This window comes from Melitaea cinxia, chromosome 3 (genome assembly GCF_905220565.1).
Source record: "Melitaea cinxia chromosome 3, ilMelCinx1.1, whole genome shotgun sequence".
In the NCBI taxonomy this organism is placed as follows: domain Eukaryota; kingdom Metazoa; phylum Arthropoda; class Insecta; order Lepidoptera; family Nymphalidae; genus Melitaea; species Melitaea cinxia.
The window spans coordinates 13,103,157-13,126,517 of record NC_059396.1 but is presented as its reverse complement, the minus strand read 5'-3'; the positions used below and the strand labels follow the sequence as shown (position 1 = coordinate 13,126,517).

Genomic DNA, 23,361 nt, shown 5'->3' with positions numbered 1-23,361 from the left:
TTATTTAAATAAATTTATATAGTCTTCTTGTACAACTTGTAAGCTATCAAAAACATTTGGTATAGTTGACTTCGATGTCGAATTAAGGTTCGGCCAGTTAACGAACCACATTACATTATATAATAATCTATAGGTATTAAAAATACATGGCAGAAAAATGGAGTTATTAAAATTCTTAGTATGTGAATTTATTGAAAGGAACATACTAGAACATTCTAGTTAAACTCATAAGATTAGTCATAAGTTAATGGCATAAACAAGCCCTTGTCAAGGTTGTTAGGTGTATATCAAGCTCAGATTTCATTTTACCAAACTTACACATACAGTCCCCAATATGTATATTCATATAATGATAGATTCCAGAATGTTTGACTTGTTTAGCTCATAATGATGAGTTGTCCGGTGTTGTTGGCATAGACGAGTCCTTGACCGGGCTGTGGAGCCCATCGGAGACAGTTGAGACTGGTGAACCCGTGCTCCCAAGTCTGTTCCAGTTCCTTGATTGGTGACAGACCGGTACGACTCGAACTATCTGAAATACAATTGAGTTTTATTGTTAAGCTTGCTTAAAATCTGGAGCAATCCGACTGGGGACCTCAAGATCACAGCTAAATAACATTGCTATCGAGTAGTGTTGTGTTCCTGTGGTGAGTAAAGCAGCCAGAACTCCTAGGGAGGGGAGAGCGTAAGTCGATACCAAGCCTGCGATGCTTCTTGTCTTACAAGCGTCTATATGCTACGGTAACCGCTTACCATTATGTGGGCATCATGTACGCTTGTTTGCTGACTTAGTAGTTTAATATTTGTGTTTGCTCGCAATCGAAAAAAAAAAATCGACTAATCAATATCGACAATTAATACGACGTAAGTAGACAAAAAATAGTCGAGTAAATACGCGCTATCAAAGATTACTAAAAAGTAGTCATCAAAGATCTCAGTCAAATTTAAATGAGACCGTAAGACAAGCATCCGCTTTCGATTAAAACAAGAAACATCAAAATTATTTATAAAGAATAAACTGCGACCTAGCAGATAATACAGCTCACTACGATATAGTAGACGCATCCTTGGATTGATTCTTCATTGAAATAGTTTTAATGAAGTCAGATAGATGGCGTTGGCGTGGCGTAGCGTTGGACCGTCTCATAAATACGCGTCATCAAAGATTACTCAAAAAGTTCTCATTATATTTCGGTCATATTTAAATGGAACCACATGACAAGTCTTAGTTTTTGACTTATAAAAGAATCATCAAAATCGGTGCACCCAGTAAAAAGTTCTGAGCGTAATTTATTTTTTAGTTCGACACATGCATTTTGTGTTACTTTTTAACCGACTTCCAAAAAAGGAGGAGGTTCTCAATTCGACTGTATTTTTTTTTTATTTTTTATTTTTTTTTATGTATGTTACATCAGAACTTTTGACTGGGTGGAGCGATTTCGACAAATTTTCTTTTAATCGAAAGGTGGTGTGTGCCAATTGGTCCCATTTAAATTTATTTGAGGTCTAACAACTACTTTTCGAGCTATATCTAATAATGCGTTTTTACTTGACGCTTTTTTCGTCGACCTGCGTTGTATTATACCGCATAACTTTCTACTGGATGTACCGATATTGATAATTCTTTTTTTGTTGGAAAGGAGATATCCCTAGTTTGGTATCATGATAAGGAAACCAGGATCTGATGATGGGATCCCAGAGAAATTGATGGAAATTCTTGAAAATCCGCAATAACTTTTTACTGGGTGTACCGATTTTAATAATTTTTAATTTAATCGAAAGCTGATGTTTGTCATGTGGTCACATATAAATTTCATTGAGATCTGATAACTACTTTTTGAGTAATCTTTGATAACGCGCAATTACTTGAGTATTTTTTCGTCGATCTACGTTGTATTACTCGTCGATGTAATTGAAGTCGGTTTTTTTTCGTTTGCGAGCAAACACAATTATTTGTCTTAATATGTATAATTTTATTTTTGTTACCCACACATTAGGAATTCTAAACATTTTTTGAATATCATATCAAAAATTGACCTATGCTATCACTATAGACGGCGCCACGGTTCGCTTAAACCGAATATAAAAATCATCATATCAAAAATCTCGATCTAGCGGGTACATCGTTCCATAGCTTAATTGGCTAGAGCACCGACACGGTCAGTCGGAGACGCGGGTTCGATCCCCGCTGGAGCGGTCAATTTTTGATATGATATTCAAAAAAAATTTTTTTTGTCTTATTTAACTATTTAATATGACTTAAAATTCAAACAATTTTCGAATGATTAGCTCTGCTTTTATTAAATCCCTGCACTTTCGGTTCCTTTCTTTTGTGTTAAAATTATTCAGTAAACTAAACACTTTCCAAATAAGCATTGCTTACTGGAATGGACAGCGCAAAACATATTTTTTGACGTGAAACTTCTTTAGGCGTATGAGGGTATAATTTTTACTATGAAACATCACGAATATGTGCTACGTTTCAATGTGCGACATTTTTTAATTATGATACTTCTTCGTCCGGTACAGGCGTCACCTGCCTCGTGTCCCGCTTCACCTTAGTTTTCAATTAGTTTTTAATTACTTAATAATTTATTTATTTTTCAATTAGTTTGGCAAAGAAGTTTAACTTCTGACATGTGTACTTTGTACGCACGCATTTTTTTTAAACTTCATTACACTTACTCATAAAACATGCCAATATTTTGTCATTAGACATATTAATTTTTCCTTCTGGAAGGCGATTTAAATTAAATGTTTCTTTTAAAGGATAATAATAATCATTTTACAGTTCAATTTTTCTTCCAGATCCAAGAGCTCATTCCATGAGAACAAAGTCTTCTTTTTTTAGTGAAAATTTCGAAAGCCTTTAATAAGCATCTAATATAAAGAGATCTCACTGAATACAAATATTCTAAGTACTTAATAGCTCGTTTGGAAAACTGATCTGTTTCTTTATAAAATTGTACCTTTTCAGCATCTGATACTCTATTTAATATGGATCTGTTCTTACTGCCTTAGAATTTATATTGCATTTAGCTTTTGAACTAGCTCAATAGCTTTCTTATTACAGCATCTATGTCGAGGACAGTACACCCATCATTCTCTAATGCCAATACTGCCGGAGCGTCCGTTGTGTGTTAACGAAAATTCGGAACTTGAAATCATTGTTTACTAAAATGAAGTTGTTTTCGGGAAGTGAATTTTTTACTTTGTCGGGAGTCGGTAGGGTATACAAAAATTTGCGAGAATCCCGCCAAATCCCGACCATCTGGCAAACTAAAATGCTAGTCGAAACCTGTCCTGCCCATCGTTACAGCGGGCGTGACGTCAACTATCGTTTCAAGGTCACGCGCCGACACCACTTGAGTTAGTAAATAAAGATCCGTATCCATATCCGGGGGTATACATTTTTGACGATCCGGTACATCACTAGTAGGAGGAATCTTTCGCATGGAAGTCTGTCAATAGTTCAATAAAACTTTCATTCTTAAGGTGAAATCCATAACTAAACATTCGTTGGGTGTCCCGAATTTAGTCCCACTGCTCTCAAGTAGTGCTGTTACTGGTGAGTTCGGCAGGAGTTCGAAGGATGAGGTCAGAGGGGAAGTTGGGTCAGCAAATTATCACCAGAAGTTTTAAAAACGTGATGCAATCGTCTATAGGCTACGGTATCCGATTACCATCAGACGGACCACAAACATACTTTCCGAACCAGTCGTGTAAAAAAAAATACGACACACAAAGCGACTCCTACTGGTCGCCGAACACTCTAAAGTGCGTTGAACGAGCCGAGATACCAATGCGAGGTCATTTAACTATGAAGGATTTTATGACCTTTTTTTTAATTACATAAATTATTAAAATATAAAAAATATTTTTTTACTTAATTAAATATGATTATGATAAAAGATTTGATACTTCTTAAATAATAATTATCAAAATATAAAAATCACCCTGAGCGCTGCAGGACACGGAATGAAATAAAAATAAATAATACAAAAACAAAAGGCCGCCCGCGGTCCCAACGTTTTCAATGCCAGTAAAATTATCGTTCGACCTTGCCGAGAGACGTACAGCAAATAGCAAACAAATAAGATAGAAAGAGATAGACTATATTTTGTTTGTTCCGTCGTCGCTACGAAAAAATGATGGGCTTTGTTTACGTTTGGTATCGTTATGGTCGCTTCTCGTTGAACCGGCCAAACATCCCTTCCAATACTTATGTCAAAGAGACAAAGTAGGCGTGGTCTCACCTCGTGGGTCGAGGCGGTAGAGCAGCGCGAAGACGTTGGCGCGCGCGTGCGGAGCGCTGGAGAAGCGGCGCGAGCCCAGCCCCACGGCCAGGTGGCGCGCCGTGGGCGACAGCGCCACCGACACCGCGCTCTGCTCCAGCGCCGCCGTGTGCAGGCACTGCCCCAGCCGCGCCCACTCCAGCGAGTACACGCCTGCGTCACACCGCACACACTACATATATGCGTCCACTCTTACACTCTCTCACTCAATTAATTGAAATTTCGATTATGTAAAATAAAAAAACGTTTTGTTTTATGATAAACATGACTTAATAACCCTTAAATATTACTCTCAAACCTTTTATGGGATATACACAGTGTTGAGAGTTAAGACGGATTTATATTTGACTAACGTGTCGTGTCGTGTCATCACGTGATGGCTAGTGTTTACATTATTATGTCGTGTTCTAACGCATCAGGACAATATTTTGCATTAATACAGCCGCAGCTCTAGAAAATGTCAAACGTTTGAAATGTGAAGAACATTATAAGTCATCGGATGCTGATTCAGATTTTGAAGAAGATATTCAATTTTTAATGCTGGCAACTCTATAAAAAAAAAAGAGAAGGAGTTTGTATGGATTGTTTGTACTCGATACCTTGAAGTATCGATACATTTGTTTTTATACTACTAATAAGTACAGTATCGATACTTTGTATTCGATACCGTGTCCCTACTGACGCGTCATAAAACATCATTGCCGTGAGCGCACATTAATCTGACGTGACGTGATGGCGTCATTTCAGCACCCCCACAACCTGCTTGTCTGACGCGAACCGGGATCAGTTTTGGTGCGACACATCAGAAGCCATGTCACGACACATCAATGTAAACGTTGTCATAGAATATGTATGATACCGATTCTGTTCTAATGCGACACGACACGACACGTCAGTCAAATATAAATCCGCCTTTACACAAATGCAATTCTCAGATTTGATCACAGATCTTGATTGTTGTTGTTTGTATATTCCATTTTTTTGAATGAGTCTTATTTAGTAAACAAATATGGCGTACTTCCGACCACAGACAATAGAGTACAGTAATACCCCGACTTACGCTACCTCGACTTAGCGAATTCGGAGTTACGCGATTTAATTTTCTCGTCTATTCGTTTTTGTTTGACTCCCCCCACCCGCATTATTATTCGTTCAGTTTACAACAGGCACAGACGTGTAGTGCGGAATCGGCGCGTAGGTACATAAGTTACGATTTTGTGTTTTTTGGGAATCGATAGTCAGATCAATTACGAAAAGTACCCCGCAAAACTGTACCCCGACTTACGCGAATTCGACTTACGCGGATAGCGCTCAGTCCCACCTATCGCGTAAGTCCGGGGTATTACTGTAATATTGTAAGCTTAGCAAAGTGATACAAAGAGCAAATGAATGAACAATATTAATAAGCCATAGACGAAAGAAAAATTCATATTATGTTCAAATATTTAACAATACCATATTATATATGCTAAAAATATTGCAAAACCTGACAATACATTGAATATTTTTGCTAAGAATTAGTAGAGTTACAGAATTAAGAAAAAAATTATATATAAATCGAGTATCTTTATAAAAGACAAAAAATTTATATTTCGTTTATGTAAAATGATCGGTAAAAAGACGTCACAAATTAGATATACAACTCACAAACAAAAAATAATAACTAAAAACAAATTAACAACAAATCGCTTTACGGTAATATTATATAAAAATATAGTTAAAGAACATGGCCTATTTTATCGCTCATGCTGTTCATTCACTTATCACATTATACCTCATTCACCTCTTAAAATATTATGACCACATCCCTATTTGCCTTTTAAAAAAAGATATTGTAATGTCATATTCAAAAATATTAGTTATCCGTACTCTCGGAATTCGTATTAGAGTAGTTTTTATAATGATATATATATATATGTTGCAGTCAAAACTCTTAACCAGTCAAAAGCACTATTGACTAGCAAAATCAGTCAGAAGTACTTTTGACCGTTTGCTTTAGTCAATAATACTTTTGACTAAAATAACAGTTAAAAGTACTTTTGCCCAATGGAGCTCGTCAAAAGTACTTTTGACTAAATGATTCCGTCAAAAGTGATTTTGATTGGTTGTATCAGTCAACACTCTTAAAAAGTTAGGGTGGTCGATAAAAATAACGACAAACGTACATATAAACTTTTATATTATTCATTATTAGTGGAAAACGTGCTGATATTAGAACAAAAATGAGTGACTACGAAAAGAAAGAAGGCATTTTGCAAAGAATTTTAGCGATGGAAGATATGAAAGATAGTCATTTCAATGTGATGACAAAAGAAAAATTTGAAAAGTTTGCAATGGATGTGGAAGGCGCGAAATTTAATGAAAAGGAAACACCATTACAGTGCAGTAGACTACAACGCTTTAACACATTGAATTTTGTGGTATAAAAAAAATTAGTTACAAACACAGAACCTGTCAAATATTTTTGCCGGCTGAGGAAATCTACGACATTATTGATGCTGCTCATATTTCTATAAGGCATGGTGGTTGCGATAGACTTAAGAATGAAACGGCAAAAAAGTACGCTAATGTTACAAAAGAAATGATCAATATATATTTATCAATGTGCGAAGTATGCCAAAGGAAGAAAAGCAAGAAAAGGATGGGTCAGGTTTAGAAACCGATCCTGCACACTGAAATGAACTGCCGCTGCCAAGTCGATCTGATTGACATGCAGTCCCAAGAAGATCGCGGGCATAAATTTATTCACATCTAACGAGTTAATAGTGCTTTTGACTGACGCTTTTTTGCACTTAAAACTACTTTTGACGGAGAGCGTCAGTCAAAAGAATTTTTAACCGCGAATTTGCAGTCAAAAGTACTAATAACCAATAATTTTCAGTCAAAACCACTTTTGACCAACTTGTCCAGTCAAAAGTACTTTTGACTGATTTCGCTAGTCAATAGTACTTTTGACTGGTTAAGAGTTCTGACTGCAACATATATATAAATCTCGTGTCACAATGTTTGTCCTCCATGGACTCTTAAACAACTTAACCAATTATAATAAAATTCGCACACCATGTGCAGTTCGATCCAACTTGAAAGATAGGCTATATTTTATTTTGATATATTAATTATTATATTTAAGAAAAAAATAAAGAAGGCGGTACAAAGTTCGCCAGGTCAGCTAGTAATGACATATTGATATTTATTTTTAGTGAAATTAATAGTAAATGGTGTTTTACAAATGTCCGTTATCTAATATGTTGTGAAAGTGGGTGATAAATGCGGAAAAAACGTGAATTACGATTGACAGGGGTTTGTTTAGCAAATAAGACTTTTCCAAAAAAACGGAATATACACATGTTGGTTATGCACGATAGAATTTATCAAATTAAATAATTCAAATATACTAAAGATCTATCACACTTATTAAATAATTATTGAAGTGAAACTTCTTTAGGCGCATGAGGGGTAAAATTTTTACGGATCAAAGGCGTCACGCGTTACGATGTTAAACCTCCATACCATGTTGAATATATCAGTTCTCGTCCGATCACTGAAGTTAAGCAAACGGGTGCGGTCAGTACTTGGATGGGTGACCGCCTGGGAACACCACGTGTTTCAATTCGTTTTTGTTTGTTTTCTAATTTCTTATATTTCACATATGGTAAATTTAATAATTGTGTTTGCAGGCAAACGAAGAAAAACCGACTTCAATTATATCGACAAGTAATACAACGTAGGTAGACGAAAAAATAGTCAAGTAAATACGCATTATCAAAGATTACACCAAAAGGTGTAATCAGATCTCAAATTTAAATGTGACCACATGATAAACATCGGCTTTCGATTAAATTCAAAATCATTAAAATCGGTACACCCAGTAAAAAGTTATGCGGATTTTCGAGAGTTTCTGGTGATTTCTCTGGGATCCCATCATCAGATCCTGGTTTTCTTATCATGGTACCAAACTAGGGATATTTCCTTTCCAACAAAAGAAGATTTATCAAAATCGGTTCATAAACGACGGAGTTATCCCCGAAAATACACAAATATATATATATATATATATATATATATATATATATATATATATATATATATATATATATATATATATATATATATACGGTCGAACTGAGTAATATTTTTTGAAGTCGGTTAAAAAATAAATAGGTAGCTCTAATTTGAACTGTTTACGGAAACTACTGTGATATTTTGAATTTCTTTTAATTAAAATTCGATGTTGTTTTTGGTAGGTAGAGCCTAGCGTGTACTATAAAAACTACAAAAGTAGTAACATTATATCGATAGTGTTACATTGCAATCCAACTAGATGACGCTAAAATTAAATATTTATAAACAGTCGTTAAAAGAATTTTGACAATATAATTTATTTTCATTGCAAGTTTTTTGTAATTTAGCTTAACATAAAAATTTATAGATTACATTATGAAATCCAATTTTTATTAGAATAGATACTTAGAATAAAGCGTATTAAAGAAATTCGAGATACGAAATGTAGGCTACTTTATGATAGATAGCAGTAAATAGTTCGTACATTTATTTTTCGTTTTTTTTTTTTTTTTTTTTTTTTTAAATTAGTTTGCCAAAGTAAATATTATATAGTAAATAGTTTGTACATTTATTTTTCGGTTTTTTTTTTAATTAGTTTGCCAAAGAAGTTTCACTTCTAACATGTATACTTTGTACACACGCATTTTTTTTTTTAGTTAGCTGAATGTTACTTACCTAACCAGTGATTAGTATTTCGCAGTCGAGGCACTGGTAACAAGGCAACCAGAAGTCTTCCATCTTTTGATATGTCGATACTTGCATCATTATGAATTCTGCATCTCTGTACCACCACATTCTTCGAACCTGAATGTAATCATTAGTTTATTTATTTGTTATATTTTATGATATTTTTAACTATTTATTGATTATTATTTTTAAAAGTGAAGCGACCACCGATTTTGGAATGTAGATTTTGCAGAGAAGAATCGGAAAGAAAATCGTTTTAGTACAAAAATTGGTAATATCTTGCATGAAATACAGCATCACTAAGTCGACACGTCTTTATCATCTATGTATATCGTCTTTATAATCATGCACTGAATAATAAGCTATATCTATTAATTTATTTTTAATAAAAACTTTAAATTTATGTTGAGACAATTGCAAAATCGTTTGTGGTATTTTATTATACATGCGAATATCATAACTCAGAAAGAAGGAGGGACGTCTACTTTGCGCATTCGGAAATTTAGGAGTTACAATTATTCCTTCTTGTGCTACACTGCGATTTTTACTATATATATAAAAAAAAAAAACAATTTTCTTGTAAATATACATAATATTGTTATAAATACAGTGCGACGTAATTGTTAAGGACCTGGGTGACCGAGCTTAGCTCGGTATTTTTAATAAATCGTGTTTTTTGAAAATCATATTTAAATACGAATTACATATTGATAAAATATGAATAGTATTTTTCGATTTTATTTTTTTAGAAAAAAAAAGAAAAAAAAACGATAATCGGAGCTGGAAAACTTGAGGATTCGAACCATGATCTTTTCGGCCGAGCGCGATCGGCCGATTTCCCCTGAGCTACTACAACTTTATTGACAGATGCGAAATTTACATTCTTATTCTGACGATATTGTAGCCATTTTTTTTATTGCCTAAAAACAGGGATAAAACGACATTTTCTAAAAATGAATCCTAGCTAGATTTATTTATCTCCCCCGAAATTCCCTGCATACTAAATTTCATAAAAATCGTTGGAGCCGTTTCCGAGATTCAGATTATATAGATATATATATACAAGAATTGCTCGTTTAATAGTATAAGATATGTCTACCTAATGAAAAACATCCCACAGGAAGACTCGAGCTCCAAAATCGTAAATGCCGCGAATAGCCCTGTTTGCAAATACAGTTTCGATGTCTGTAGTATTACTCCACAATAATTTGTAGTAATACTTCCGCAGTTGTCTTATCGTATTTCACACATCTGTGTCATGGCGTTAGTCGTACATTTTAGTGCTTATGCTGTTCTTATTTGTACAGGACACCACCTGGCCTTAACGTAGCGCTAGTTTTACAAAAGTGGCTTATTTCAGTTGCATAAGAATACATAACTTCAAATAGAAACTTACTGTCAGCAATGTCTGGAGTGTTACCAGTGGTGAAATCCCAAGCTTGTACCCGGTGCGATGACGCGGGGAGGGCCTCCGAAATTATGCCAGCGTCCAATAGGCCGGCCATACCAGTCATGCGCCGCATCCCCCCCAGGCCGCTACCCACTGCGGGCATCGCACCACCGGGGCCTCGACCTCCGCCCCCTCCCCCTCCACCACCACCACCGCCACCATTGCCCTCATCATCCACTACCATAGCGTTCTGCCGATAGAATTAAAATTTATAAACCTAGTTAAAACTCGTCGATCGACACATTATTCAATTGTATTTTCGTCTTACTCACTTGAGCTAGAATTATCGGTTGCAAATATTCGTGAATTCTAGGCAGTCTCTGGTTTTGATTACCCTGAGCATCTGGACTACTGCCATCGGCATCGCCATCCTGCATCAATGGTACTGACGCGTTGCTTAGGACCGCATGGAATTGTCCAGACTCCTGAAATGGCCTCACGCCAGATCCTCTGTAGAAAATGCGTTCGCGAGTGAGAATATGGGGTCTGTAGTCGTAAGAAGTAACGGAACGACGATTAGCATCTGTGTTGCTTTGCAATGGAGATTGGTTTTCGTGATGGTTTTCATTTTCCGGTTGCAAGGTGAACATTTCCCGAACTGAAGATGGAGTGTAAAGGCGTATTGTCTGTAGTCGCCGGAATCTGCTCCTTGCTGCATTTCTTAATCTAACTGCTTGCATGTGCGCCATTCTTATTATATTAATTCTGTGTTCGAACTCATTCATCACATCTGGAGGCAACCTTGAAGGACCAGTAGATGCACTGTTGGATAAAATACCGGAAGGACCGGCTTCTGGTTCTGCGTTTTGAGATTCGGGTCTTGACGTTGTTAAACGCCTAGGGATTCCTCTATTTGGTTGTATACGCAACGTCGGAATTCTATATGTTGAAACAGGTGGAAGTGCTTTCTTTTTAATAATTGGATGAGCGTTTGGATTAGTTTTGTGTAACGCTTTAAGCCGTCTACTTTCGATATATAACTCTCTTCTGTTTCTAGCGGTAGCAGAATTATTTCTATTTGCAGCAGCAATTTGTACTGCGAGTCTATTACTCCATTTTTGACTGACACTGCTTTGAGTTGCAATAGGTGCAGAGGGTAGATTTGTGTTATCACGGGTGTTGTTTTCTGCCGGAGTCGGTTGAGATGTAGGAGTTGCTTCTTTTTTCAAACGTTTGTTAGCATTGTTTTGTAATTGATCTTCTTGTGTTTCTGTAACTACTTGTTGCGTCGCTTCGTCGGGACTATCTACATTTACTGGACCAGTGTGATCGACATTCTCCAAGCGAATGACGTTCGGGGAATCAACTCGTTGAGGCGATGAACTGTTACTGGAGCGTCCATTGTTTCTGTTTGTCATTAACATTAAACATGTTAGAGCCAATGCCTTTTTTAAAGTACGGAGCATACTTATAATGAGTTGGCTCAGACCACGTTCCTCCAAACACATCATCATCATGTTAAACATAACTGAGAGAACTTGCATTGCTCGCATACGAATTTCGTGCCTTGTTGCGCTTATTTCTATAGCTCTTGCAAATTCTCCCCGTGGCCGGTTTAAGTACCTACGGGATAATCGAGAAGCAGCGGAATTTCGAATACGTCGTCTAATATCATCTTCTGTTCTCCATCTATAGCTAGGCTGTAATCTTCTCCGAAGCGAGGGAGAAGAACGAATATTAGGTCTGCTCTGAGAAGTTCTACTCGTCTGCGATTGACGGTTATCATTTGAACTATTTCTAGAAGTACTTTGTTCTGGTTCAGTTGGAATACTAGAGCTTTCTGAAGTTATGGGCTCATCAGGAAGATTTTCAGAGCTCCTAACGCTCTCTGAATTTTCTTGGCTATTACTATTCGGTGGTCTTACACCTCTGGACGCTCGGGAAATGTCGGTCATTTCAGTCAACATCATACATCTTTCTAAAAGTGACCTTGTATAGTAGCTCGGTAAATCTTGTCGACCCGTTTCTCTATGTAGCATTAATATTCTTCTGCGAAGATTTTCCCACATATTACGCAATTCAAGCATCGTCGTCCGATTACCCCGCACCCACATATTGGTTAGCTGCATCGTGTGCTTCTGTAATGCGTTTACTCCCCCTCTAACTTTTCTAAAGGCCTCATCTGGTGGAACTACGCAACCGTTTGCCCAAAAATTGTCTCTACTAGTAGATGGTCTGTTAGTATTGAATTCACTAGCACTGTTTTGAGTGAAATTTTCAGATGTATTAAAACTTTCACTATTAGATGTGCTTGGACCTTGATCAGGATTATTACTTTGAGTCCGAACCCGAAACCGACTACTATTTGTCGTAACATTAATACCTCCTGATTCAGAATTAGAATTTCGCGCGTCTCCAAGGTCGAAGACTAATCTGTCGGTAGGATTCATAGGGCTCTCAGAGGCAGTGGAGGTTGAAGGTTCACCAGGAGACCTTTCAACTTCTGCGGAATCTTCTTCTCTAAACGTAGAATTTCTTGTTCTCAAAATATTAACTTCCGGAGACTGGTCACTATCAGATTCAGAACTAGAGGAAAGTAATTCCTGACGTAAGTGTGAGATAAGTAAACGTCGCCGTGGCGCTGGCTGTGGCGTTCGCTCGCCTTCATTGTTGTTATCAGACTGCGTCCTAGTTGCTCTGGTACGACGAGGTAACTCATCCTCGACACTGGCTAAGGTTGAGAGTGACATATTTGTAATCAGATTCAAAAGCCTCGTACCAGAATCTCTTAAAATATCTCGAATTAAGTCGAGACTTTCGTTTATGGTTTGTGCATCTACAGGCGTTGAAGATTGGTTCTGCCCCGAGGAATAGGAAGTTGAGGGTCTCTGATTGGAATTTGTTGGTGTGTCAGGTGTTTCTCGAGCAGAAGAATTAGTTGGAGAGACGTTGTCTGTGAGAGTGGAAGAACTTTCATTTGGCAGGGTTACAAAAATTCTTCGACCACTATTCCACCTGCGCGATGATAGATCAAGAATCGATGGAGAATCAGGTCTATATGCTGGAAATACGCTAGTACGCGACGAATTAGAAACATTGTCGGTTATTGTTGATTGTTGTGAAGATGGACTGCTTGAAAAGGATGTTAAGTTAGATCGTTGTGACCCATTGGTAGAAGAAAATGGATTTGGTAAAAGCCTGGACGCTCTTTCATTTTGATCGACAGTTCGAAACGATCGACCAGGACTATTGTTGAGGGGATGAAATGCAGACGGTCGCGATCCAAATAAAGAATTTACGTGACGATCTAAATTTCGTTCCCTGTAAAACAAAAAGCTTTAATAGTAAGTAAAAATTGTTTTTTAGGCAATATTAATATTTCAAAAAACATTCTATTTTTACCTAGATGGGGCACTGTCAAAAGATAAAGCGTCAAGATTAAAAAGACGGCTACTTCCTGCGTTGTCAACATTTTCATTGGTATCTTGGTTTGTATTGGAAGTATTTAAGGAAGGACTCTCTGCAACGACAAAAGTTTGGATGTTTATTTTAGATTTATTATAAAGATACAAATTTAAATTTTTTATTTCATTACCATCTGTATCCTGTGGTGCAGTTTGAGGTGTTTGTGTTATACTATTTGCTTCAGGTGTTGGATCTGTTTCCATCGGATCCGTGCCTCTGTCCATCTATAAGGATTTTAATTTATATTTTTCATGTTATAAATTATTTTACAGCAATATAACACAGAAAAGCATTTCAATATACTATGAAATTATTAAACAAATTTTGTTTTTTTAAACGACGCATTAGCGCCACGGTCTTAGCTCTGGCTAAAAGCTGTTGCGGGTTCGATCCCTGTACGTGGTCTGGGCATTTGTGCTTATGTGTTGTGCGTTTTCGGATTCTCGACACAGGAATAAATCCAAGTAGGGGTGAGTTGAGTGTGAGGCGATTATTTATTTATTTTACTACAGTATTGAACACAACGCCTGAAATGTCAAAGCAGATAAAACTGCAATATGCATGTAGTAATTTAAAATTAAAATTCAGTATGTACCGTGCTAGGAGGGGGTGGTGTGACCGTCAGTCTGTGCCGCACCATAAATAATCGTTGATAATTTCTCACGAGGCTATCATATCTTTGTACTAAATTTTGATAAGAATTCACTATAATATCCTGCGTAGAATTAGAGTTATCTTGTGGCCTGTTGTTTCCTGGACCGTTATTGTCAGTGTCATCTCTTCTAGTATTGCTTTGGTTGTTAGGAGGGTTTAAGATTGAATTCTGTTGCAAAACAGAGCTACCCACTCCTACTGCTGTTGCTCGTAATGATATTCCAGTTATTAATTTATAACCGAGAGAATCAAAAGCCACATATCTAAAAAAATAGCAATAGTTTTAATTTTTTCTATAAAGCCTTATATGCAAAAGGATAAGTAGTAAAAATTATGCTTAATATAAGTCAGGTCGAAGTCACTTCGAAGATTCCGCAATGCTTGAAGACCTGCCTGTGTTAACACACAGAGCTGAGACGTAGACACGACGAAGGGGCTGGTCCACAAGTTTAAAGTCGCTCAACGTGCAATGGAAATGGATGCATGGAATGGAAATGGATGGTGCAATGGAACGGGCTACGCTTGGGGTTTCTCTCAAAGATAGCATTAGAAAAGAGACTATCCGCAAGAGAACGAAAGTAACCGACATAGACCACAGAATTAGCAAGTTGAAGTGGCAGTGGGCTGGTCATCTGTGTCGCAGGACCCATGGCCGTTGGAGCAGACGGGTCCTCGAGTGGAAACCGCGTCTTGGCAAACGCAGTATAGGACGTCCTCCGACCTCGCAATCCTCATCCAGCTTACACCAGCAACTTACGTAAGATTGCTGGTGTAAGCTGGATGAGGATTGCGGAAAACCGGGATGTCTGGCGCGAACTTTGAGAGGCCTATGTCCAAATGTGGACTGCAATAGGCTGAACTGATGAATATAACTCAATTTTTATATTAATTTACCTGACTTTTTCTTGAACGTTATTCGTCGAAACTTTGGTGAAAGGTGCAGGCTGACTCCAATCCCAAAAATATAGTTCATTGTATGTGCCGATCACCAATAACTGTTCTCGAGGATGGAATGCTATAGAAGCTATTACTGTTTCATTGCGTACATTCCAAACTTCGCTTCCACCCTGAAACATATACAAAACATACACAAACCAAATATAGCGATAAATTTAACGATATAAAATGAAAACACTTTTTTTTCACTGAGGTAGGGCACAGCAGGAATTTCCTGCTCAAAATATGGAGCAGCCCGACTGGGGTAATACCTCGACCTTACAGAAGACCACAGCTAAATAATACTGTTTTTTAAGCAGTATTGTGTTCCTGTTGGTGAGTAAGGTGACCAGAGCTCCTGGGGCGATTGAAGATTGGGTCGGCAACGCACTTGCGATGCTTCTGGTGTTGCAGGTGTCTATAAGCTACGGTAATCGCTTACCATCAGGTGAGCCGACGCTTGTTTGCCGACCTAGTGACATTAAAAAAAAAAAACAACTATTAGGTAAACAAATTTCTAATATGAAGTATTTATGTTAAACAAAAGAGATTGAGATAAAAATCGTATTTATTTTTCTTTTAAATATGCATTCAGTGTATCATCCCATATGCCTCTTTCTCCACATAGGAGAAGGACTGGAGCTTACTCCACCATGCTGCTCCATTGCGGGTTGGTAGATTAAATATACAGCGTAATATACAGTATCTAGCGTATCGAAAATTAAGAATAATTTACACATTTATTATTTTCAACTGTAAGTCGATTAAAAGATCTATAGACGGAGTAAGGATGATATGTCGGAGTGCGGATGTTGTCGCACTACAGGAAACTTGGTTATTTCCTCACGACCTGCCGTTCTTGGGGAAGGAGGATGAGGACTTCGGTAGTACGGGAACATCAGCTATGGACACCGGTGCCGGCGTAATCACAGGGCGTCCCTATGGGGGAGTAGCGCTGTTATGGAGAACGAGTGTCTTTCCTTGCGTGTCTGTGGTTGAGTGTTTAAACCCTCGCATATGTGCTATCAAAATAACACTTAGTGACAAACCTATTGTTGTGTGCAGTGTATACATGCCTACTGATTGTCGTGATAACCTGACAGAATTTACGGATTGTCTCAGTGAGCTTAGTGCAATTATTGATGAGTGTGCTGTGGAGTCTGTTTTTATGCTGGGCGATTATAATGCCCACCCACGTGAGTCGTTTTATAGTGAATTTGAAAACTTTTGTTTAGAACAGTCATGGATTTGTGCGGATGTACGTAAGTTACATATCCTACCTCAGACTTTTACATTCGTTAGTGATACACACGGTAGTAGGAGATGGTTGGATCACTGTGTGGTTACCGAGGCAGCATGGCAATGTATCAGTACTATTTCAGTTAAATATGATACATATTGGTCCGATCATCTCCCGCTAATCATAAATGGTAATTTAAATTTAGTTTTACAAAAAGTGACTTTAAATAAAAATATTATTAATAAAATTAAGTGGGGAAATAGAACAAAAGAGCAGTCGGATTGTTATTTTAAAATTTGTAATAATCAATTAAAATATGTTAATTTTCCAAATGAGTGTCAAAATTGTTGTAAAGAAGTCTGTCATAACAAAGATCACAGATGTATAATAGATAATTTGTATGGCCATTTGATATCAATATTGTCCAATGCAGCCACAGTGTCTTATGATATTAGGGGTGACAGCTCGGGTTCTCGTTTGCCAAACAGATTGAGAGGGTGGAATAGGTGTGTAAGTAAAGCGCATAAGGAGGCCAGGTCTAAGTTTCTTATGTGGGTTTGGTATGGTAGGCCTAAAAGTGGCACTCTGTATAACGATATGGTAGCTAGTCGTAAAATCTTTAAAGGTAGACTGAAATGGTGTCAAAATCATCAAGAACAAATTAGGATGGATGCTCTTGCGACTTATCATGCTAAGGGTGATTTCAGCAAATTCTGGAAATCCACGAATAAATTTAGTTCTAGACCTGGCTTGTCAGCGGTTATAGATGGCGTGGGTGAGCCCCGGGCTATAGCAAACCTTTTTAAGGATCATTTTGCTGTACAGCCTCCACGAAAATCTTCGGCGAGGGTGCCTGATGCTGAGATTAACTTTAAACATATTAACACCTTGGTAAATGCTAAAACCGTTGCTAAAATTAACTACAATCAATGACAAGGGGCAAATCTCCTGGCCACGATAGTCTCAGCATCGAGCACCTTCAACATGCGGGGTCTCGCCTTGCTGAGGTGATGGCTTTTCTTTTTAACTTATGCATAGTACATTCATATTTACCGCCGAACTTGATGAAAACGGTTGTGGTACCGATTGTTAAGAACAAAACAGGTGATACTGCGAACAGTTCGAATTATAGGCCTATCTCATTAGCAACAATCATAGCCAAGGTACTTGACAGTGTGCTTAACGCTCAGTTAGATTGTTATCTGCACATTCACGAACTCCAATTTGGATTTAGGTCTCAATTATCCACGGAAAGTGCAATCCTGAGCTTAAAGCATGCTGTCAGGTATTACACAGACAGAAGCACACCTGTTTATGCCTGCTTCTTGGATCTGTCGAAAGCATTTGATCTGGTCATCTACAACATCCTGTGGAATAAGCTACAGCAGGTAGGAATGCCTGCAGAATTGATTTCATTGCTTGAATATTGGTATAGCAACCAATTGAATACTATAGTGGGCAAACGAGTACTCGGAGCCATATAGGTTGGAGTGAGGCAGGGGGGGTTGAGCTCACCTAATCTTTTTAACCTGTATGTCAATGCGCTGATTGAGGGGCTCAGCAGCATGAGGGTCGGATGCCATATTGGTGGCGTATGTTTCAATAACATCAGCTACGCGGATGACATGGTGCTGCTGGCCCCCTCTGTCAGCGCAATTGGAGGATGCTGGCTTTTTGCGAGTCATACGCTGAGACGCATGGATTGGTGTACAATAACAAGAAAAGTGAATACCTAGTCTTCAAGGCTGGCAAGAGACTACCGGAAAATATACCCTTAATAAAGTTAAACGGGACATGTCTTGTTAGAGTACACCAATTCAAGTACCTAGGTCATATTGTCACAGAAGACCTAAAGGATAATGTTGATATTGAGCGAGAACGCAGGGCGTTGTCGATCAGGGCGAACATGTTGGCCCGCAGATTTGCTCGTTGCTCAACACCAGTTAAGATCACGCTTTTTAAAGCTTACTGCACTTCTTTTTATACGAGCAGTCTATGGGTCAGCTATACTCAGAGGTCTTACAACGCCTTGCGTGTACAGTACAATAACGCCTTTAGGGCATTGTTGGGGCTGCCGCGGTACTGCAGTGCCTCTAGTATGTTCGCGCACGCAGGGGTCGACAGTTTCCCGGCCATTCTGCGCAAAAAGGCTAGCTCACTTTTAAGGCGAGTGCGCGGCAGCCGCAACAATGTCTTAAGGGTCATCGCCGATAGCGGGGACTGTCCACTACTCAGGCATTTGTGTGACATTACAATGTCACTTTTAGTTATTAAGTACTAACATTAGTTATTAAGCTTTCATCTTTTATTTTTACTAACAATTATGGACCCTTTGTTGTCTGAGTAATAAACATTTATATTTTTATTTTTATTTTATTATTATTTTTATTATTTATTATTCCCAAAAGAGGCGAATTACAACAATGTCACAAAAAAAAATTCAGGTTTTGTTTTTGCGCAAGCAATCAACTTCATACATATTTTGCTGTAATCAGAATTTTTAAAATTCTTATGGCATATTTCAATATTATAACAATACTAGCGGCAGATGTTGTCCTGACGAAAATACCAGCTACCAAAGATGGCTGACATACCAACAGTAACACCTTCTGGGTTCAACGTTTTCAAAGCATTCATGAATACATTGAAAATATACCCATGAAATTTCAAATAAATCAGTCCAGCCGCTTAGGAGAAGTTAGGTGACAAACACATGTATGAAAGAATTATATATATAAAGACGAGTAAATTTTCTTACGCTTGAAATATCCCAAACTCTAACTTGACCACCGAGGCAGCCAGATCCTATGAGTTGCGGGTGCGAAGGATGGAATGCAATACACCATGGTGTTCGTGGATGGCCTTTCAGTATCCTCACATGTTTACCACTAGCCAACTCTGATACATATACATTGTGGTTTCCATGTGTAGATGCTACCTTAGTTCTGAAATAGGAACAATTAACATTTTTTTATTAATATTACTAATGGTCGGACAGAGGTCGAAATTCGACCATAATTAAAGAAAACCAAACAATTATGAAAGTAAAGAACATTTTTTAAGATTTTTCAATTTGATTACAGACTGAGAATCAACAAATTAAAGAGAAATTTAATTTTAATCTTAATTTCTTTTATGGCATTGATTTTAATGTTCAATTTATTCATAATTTTATAATTGATTGTTTTATTATTAATATTTCATATTAATTTTAATTTTGTAGTATCAATTTTAATTCTATCATATAATTATTAATTTTGTTAATTAATTTAAATTGGATTATTTTATTCTTAAATTTATTGTATTAATATGTACGATTTTTATTTTTGTGTTACCCTCACGTTAGGAATTCTAAACATTTTTGAATATCATATCAAAAATTGACCGCTCTAGCGGGATTCGAACCCGCGTCTCCGACTGACCGTGTCGGCGCTCTAGCCAATTAAGCTATGGAACGATGTACCCGCCAGAGCGAAATTTTTGATATGATGATTTTTATTTTCGGTTTAAGCGAACCGTTTATTGTATTAATTTAATTTTTATTGATTTAATTCTATAATTATGTTTTTGTAATGAAATACTCTCATGTAAGCTCTATGTGCCTATAATTGAGGTACCACTCAATTGTTTGTACCATGTGCTGATGATTATAGTGAAATTGTTGGTGTCTACCTTTTTGGCGCATTATAATAAACTAGTGGACCCGGCAGACATTGCCCTGCCCGGAAAACAGCTACCAAATTTGATAGCTTACATACCGATAGCAGCGCCACCTACCGGGTCCAATTGAGATAAAAACTACCATATATTCCAAGTTAGACAAAATTACAGATACTTTCAAAATTTGATAAAAATTAATTCAGTAGTTACATATCAATAGCAGCATCACCTACCGAGTCCAATTGAGATAAAAACTTCCATATCTTCCAGTTCAGACCAACTTACGATGCTTACAAAACTTGATAAAAATTAGTTCAATAGTTTCGGAGTTACATACATATAAAATTTTCATTGTTAATGCCCACCCCCGCAATCTTTGTTTGTATTGGGGACGTGAAATCATAAAATCCGCTCATTGATCATTTCTAAATCACATATAGAAGATTCTTACCAAATTTGGAGTCGATAGGAGCTACAGTTCTACACCTTATGGTTCCAGAGATATCTTGATGAGTCAATATATAGGTGGAAATCTCTATTTATATAGGTATATAAGATTACATAGTCTAATAAGTCACATAGAGATCTATTCTGTATTAATATTATATTAAATGGGATTATTATGTGCAGTTTTGTAATACCGAAGATTGTCTTAAATAATAATAAACATAAATAAACTTAAATAATAATAATAATAAATAAATAAATTTATTTGTGAAAACACACTGCATCAGGTTAAAATTATATAAAAAGAAAACATAGTACATAATTTACATCAACGACTAAATACAAAGTTTAAGTTAGCATTGTTAGTCCTAACACTGGTTTTCAGGACCACCCTAAGTTTCGTAATTCATTTTCATTTTGGCGGCATTCTGATAGAAATTCACATACACATGGATACATACATAAACATAGAAATCTATGGATTATATAAAATATTGCAAAACAATACATACAAATAAAGGAAAAAAGTGCGATAAGGACAACACAAAAAAGTATACTGCATTAGTCATTTATTTGATCTATTAGATAATTATATTAAACAAGTACATTCAGTATGTTGATAGTATGACTAATAGGAGTATTAAGAATCAAAAATAAATTTAAGGATATAAAAATTGTGTAAGTCTAATTTCATGTAAGGTAGCACAATTCAAGGTATTATTGTATATGTAAGTTGGTAATTGCATTATGCATATAAATATATTTTTGTGTCTGACTCTCATTTTGAAAAATGTATTTTTATGTGGAAATGTTTCTGGTACTTACCCATCGGGACTAAATACCATGAGATATGTTGATCTAGGATATCCAGGCAAATCACAGCACTGCAATAAAAAAATTAACATTAGATTTCTTTAATAATATCAGTAAATATTTGACAACTAACCAACAATCAATTATATTAGAAATGGTATACAACAACTGAGCCAAATGCACCTATAAATGTTTATGGAAAAACTTTGAGAGTAAGTTTGTTTTGTATTAATATTTGGCACTATTTTGTTAATATTTAGGTTTTCTTTTATTCAAAACTAGCTGACTCATGATATAATATGAAATACTAGTTAAATTCTCTTAAATTTACAAAAAGTCTGTGTAATGTTTGTAACTTTGTATTACATAAGAAAGAACCTTCTACAGAATATTTAAAGAAAATAATTAGCTTAATTTGTCAAGATGTTTTCGAGTTTGTCATTAAGCACACATTTAGCAATTCATTTTTATTTATATAGATGTAAAAATTTCAGACTGAAGCTTACTCTTATTTTAAGAGGTTTCTGTACTAGGATATCCTCAGCAACATTTTCTAGAACAGTTTTGTTTGAAGGAGAGTTCAACGGGTCAATTCCGCGTTCCCTCCACTGCCAACTTCTAACAATATTGCCCACACTTTGGGCTTCTTCAATTGAATCATTTTTTGATCCAAGCCATTCGCTATCCAATACTGGATCCATTACCTATTAATAAAGGTTACTTAGAAACTCAACAATTATTAAAAATATATATTTATATTTATTTAAATAATCTTAAGTATTTATTATATTAGTTTTCCTGTGCTAGTGATATTATAACATTGAAACTTCTTTCATATATATTCCAACCTCTAAAATAAAACATTGTAACCCATTCTGTAAAAATATCTTCTACTTGACTACTTCTAATAGACAAATTTAGTCTTAAAATTATGGTACCCATCATTTTAATACATAAAGCAGAAAGTTATGTAAGAAAATTTACCTTAATTATTTACCAAAAAGGATGAATTAAGCAGGAAACAATCTGGAAATTAACATTATCTATAAGTCCATTAGCCTTGTGTATTGGTTAAATAAAAATAATAATAAATTTCGAGTGTGATATTTCACATTCGAAATTTAACAATTACCTTCAATAATTTGAAAAACATTTTTTTTAAGAAATTTATGTGTTTTAATCAATGTATACTAATAACAATACATAGTAACATGTATTAAAAACAAATAATTCTTCCTTTAAACGAAAGATAGAAGTAAGCCATATTGGAAAATGTCAAACCATTATGTACTTTATCGTTAATAATTATATGTAGTTATGTTATTAATTTTCAAATTAACCGTGGAATATTAGAAAACAACACAGGTCGAAAGTGTATCGCTCAAATGTATGTACACAATATGTCGATTAATCGTACTTCTAATGTCGATAAACAATGGCAGTTACCTGGATCATGTTGCGATTATTAATCGTAATATTTACATAAACATAATATAGTTTGCTTGTTTACATTAATTCAATTTGTAGTTGTACTTGTTTGTTGGAAGTACAGAAATTTTGGTTTTACGGCACTTAATTGTAATAAAACTTGTTCAGCAAACATTCAGCTGCGAACTGTCAAAATCTCGTAATGCGTTCAAAAATTAATGTCAGAACATAATAGTCAAGACTACAGACGACATATGGGTTGGGTTAACATGGGAATTACAGTA

General features: G+C 36.2%; 1 protein-coding gene across 1 annotated transcript; it reads right to left on the bottom strand.

Moving 5' to 3' along the window:
- LOC123669518 lies at nt 1-22,666 on the bottom strand. The gene is made up of 14 exons (XM_045603120.1): nt 22,634-22,666; nt 22,156-22,353; nt 21,662-21,720; nt 19,488-19,674; nt 15,448-15,620; nt 14,495-14,816; nt 14,030-14,123; nt 13,837-13,954; nt 10,767-13,755; nt 10,654-10,684; nt 10,441-10,611; nt 9,033-9,161; nt 4,257-4,448; nt 1-532 (listed from the first exon to the last, which is right to left on the bottom strand). The coding sequence occupies exons 2-14, from the start codon at nt 22,348-22,350 to the stop codon at nt 378-380; spliced, it is 4,815 nt and encodes a 1,604-aa protein (XP_045459076.1). The 5' UTR covers nt 22,351-22,353; nt 22,634-22,666; the 3' UTR covers nt 1-377.
- Nucleotides 22,667-23,361: the final 695 nt, after the last annotated feature.

Bases quoted from the DNA above. Each gene is read 5' to 3' on its own strand.
- LOC123669518 (XM_045603120.1), bottom strand. From the start codon at position 22,350: ATGGATCCAGTATTGGATAGCGAATGGCTTGGATCAAAAAATGATTCA. The intron at 19,675-21,661 runs GTAAGTACCAGA...TTCCTATTTCAG, and splicing joins ATGGTATTTAGTCCCGATGG to AACTAAGGTAGCATCTACAC. The intron at 14,817-15,447 runs GTAAATTAATAT...CTATTTTTTTAG, and splicing joins AACGTTCAAGAAAAAGTCAG to ATATGTGGCTTTTGATTCTC.